The sequence below is a fragment of the Teleopsis dalmanni genome, chromosome 1 (genome assembly GCF_002237135.1).
Source record: "Teleopsis dalmanni isolate 2A chromosome 1, ASM223713v2, whole genome shotgun sequence".
NCBI lineage: Eukaryota > Metazoa > Arthropoda > Insecta > Diptera > Diopsidae > Teleopsis > Teleopsis dalmanni.
Window position 1 is genome coordinate 59,583,124 of NC_051846.1, and position 2,231 is coordinate 59,585,354.

A 2,231-nucleotide genomic window follows, 5' to 3' on the forward strand; every position below is an offset into this window, starting at 1 on the left:
ATACTATCGTACGTTTGTACTATTGTGCATTCTATGGTTCTCGGCTTAGGTTCTGCTAAGCGCCAAATAGAACCTCGTGTCCGCATCAAGGTCACACTGAACAATTACAACAACAACAACAAGTAAACTTACTTGTTGATTACTGGTTAATATTTGCTTCCAATCAGTAAGTGTGCGGGTTCGTCAACGTCGCGTCTGACAACAACCACCGTAAGAGCAGTTCAATTTCGGAAAGCTCACTGTTGCTATTGTGACTTTTCGACTTCGTTAAATCCTTTGCTGTTCTCAAGTATCTACAACTGTTTCAATGGCAACGGCAGAGCCAACCACTACGGCAGATCTGTCAGAACTAAAACAACAGCGAGCATATACGAAAGCGAGTATTTCAAGAATCAAGGCGTTCGTCAAAGGAAAGAGTAATTCGCTCTCACAACCAGAACTGAAATGTCGACTAGGTATTTTAGAATCATATTTTAAACAAATCTTAGCCTTTCAGACATTGATCGAGAAATTAGATGCAACTGACTCAGCTAGAGATGAATTAGAAGACCTATACGTTTCCACCAAAATATTAATCATGTCTCAACTGCAGGAAGAGGCCCACAATGCATCAGTTCTAGACGTAACAGCAATGATGCCCACCTCAAGTAAAAAATTACCACTGTTAAAATTACCTACATTCAGTGGTAAGTACTCGGATTATAACAATTTTATTAATTCGTTTCTCCAAATCATAGATCGCGAAATATACCTCACAAATATTGAAAAATTTAATCACTTGCTGAACTGCCTTACTGGTCAAGCTCTAGAGACAGTACAGGCATTTCCTATTTCGAATGAAAACTATCCAAAGGCTCTGGATAGGCTTAAATCGCGCTATGACAATAATAGCCTAATCTTCGCCGAAAATATTGCGACACTATTTGATCTACCAGCAGTATCGGGTCAGTCAAGCCAACAACTTCGTAGTCTGGTAAACAATGCATCCGCTTTGTATGGTTCACTCTGTTCGCTAGGTACAGAGAAACAAATATGTGAGGCTCTACTTATCTCGCTAATCATGCAAAAAACGGACGCAATTACACGTAGGAAATGGAATGAATCGCGTAACTTCGACACATTACCCAGTTGGGAAGATTGCTCAAAATTATTGGATAGGCATTGCCAGTTTCTCGAATCACTCGACAGTGGAAACGGCAATCAGTCATCATCACAACGTAAACCTAATAATCTTAACTCCAAGAGTAACAGACGCTCAAAACAATACGCATTTGTTGCATCTACATCCAGCAATTCTTGCTCATTTTGTTCTAGCAATGAACACCTAATACAGAATTGTCATCGTTTTAAGGCACTGGAGGTGGTTCAAAGGTTTGAAAAGGTAAAGAGCCTAAAACTCTGCATAAACTGCTTATCGCCACGCCATCATGTGGTTAATTGCACATCAACGTTTAAATGTAAGGTTTGCGCAAAGCCACATCACACTCTCTTGCATCATTCGCAATTGCCAACGAATATTAAGAGCGCGGGATCATCACGACGCACAGAACACGCTGCTATGCCCAACGACAACGTTGCCAGCCATTCCCATCTTAATATGTCATCGGCCGAGCAAATAATTCTAGCCACTGCATTGGTTTTAGTGAAGGATTCATCGGGAAGTTATCAAGTGGGTAGAGCCTTACTTGATTCATGCTCTCAGGTCAACTTCATAACGGAGGAGTTTTCAAAGAAGCTTAGTTTAGCAAAACATAAACATCGGTTGCATGTTTCCAGTATTGGTAGTTCGTTGACCAACATAAAGTATCAGACGCTCACATCAATCAAATCTCGTCATTCAAATCTTGAACTTGCTTTAAACTTTGGTATTATGAATCACATCGCATATCAACCAAGTTCTGAAATCGATATATCGTCGTGGAAGGTTCCACCAAATACACCTCTCGCCGATGAGCAATTCTTTAAATCCAAGCGCGTTGATCTCTTGCTTGGAGCTGAAAGTTTCTTTGATATTTTGTCTGTCGGTCAAATCAAACTAGGTGAAAATCTTCCAGTACTTCAAAAAACACTATTAGGATGGATTGTATCTGGCAAGTACAAGGGTCAGCCATTTGCATCACCAGCAGCAAAATGCCTATTATCAGTTGAAGATACAGTCTCCGATCAATTAGAAATGATGTGGAAGATAGAGGAAGTGCAACCGGCTTCAAAGTCATGGTCACCAGCACATG

The 2,231-nt window shown here is 40.5% G+C and overlaps 1 protein-coding gene across 1 annotated transcript in view; it reads left to right on the forward strand.

The window, feature by feature from the left end:
• Positions 1–307: 307 nt before the first annotated feature.
• The window catches only part of LOC119682142, a 13,430-nt gene continuing 11,506 nt past the window's right edge, over positions 308–2,231 (forward strand). The window contains exons 1-2 of the mRNA XM_038095510.1: positions 308–647; positions 738–2,000. Coding sequence (XP_037951438.1) covers positions 308–647; positions 738–2,000 — 1,603 coding nt within the window. The remainder of the gene's footprint in view (positions 648–737; positions 2,001–2,231) is intronic.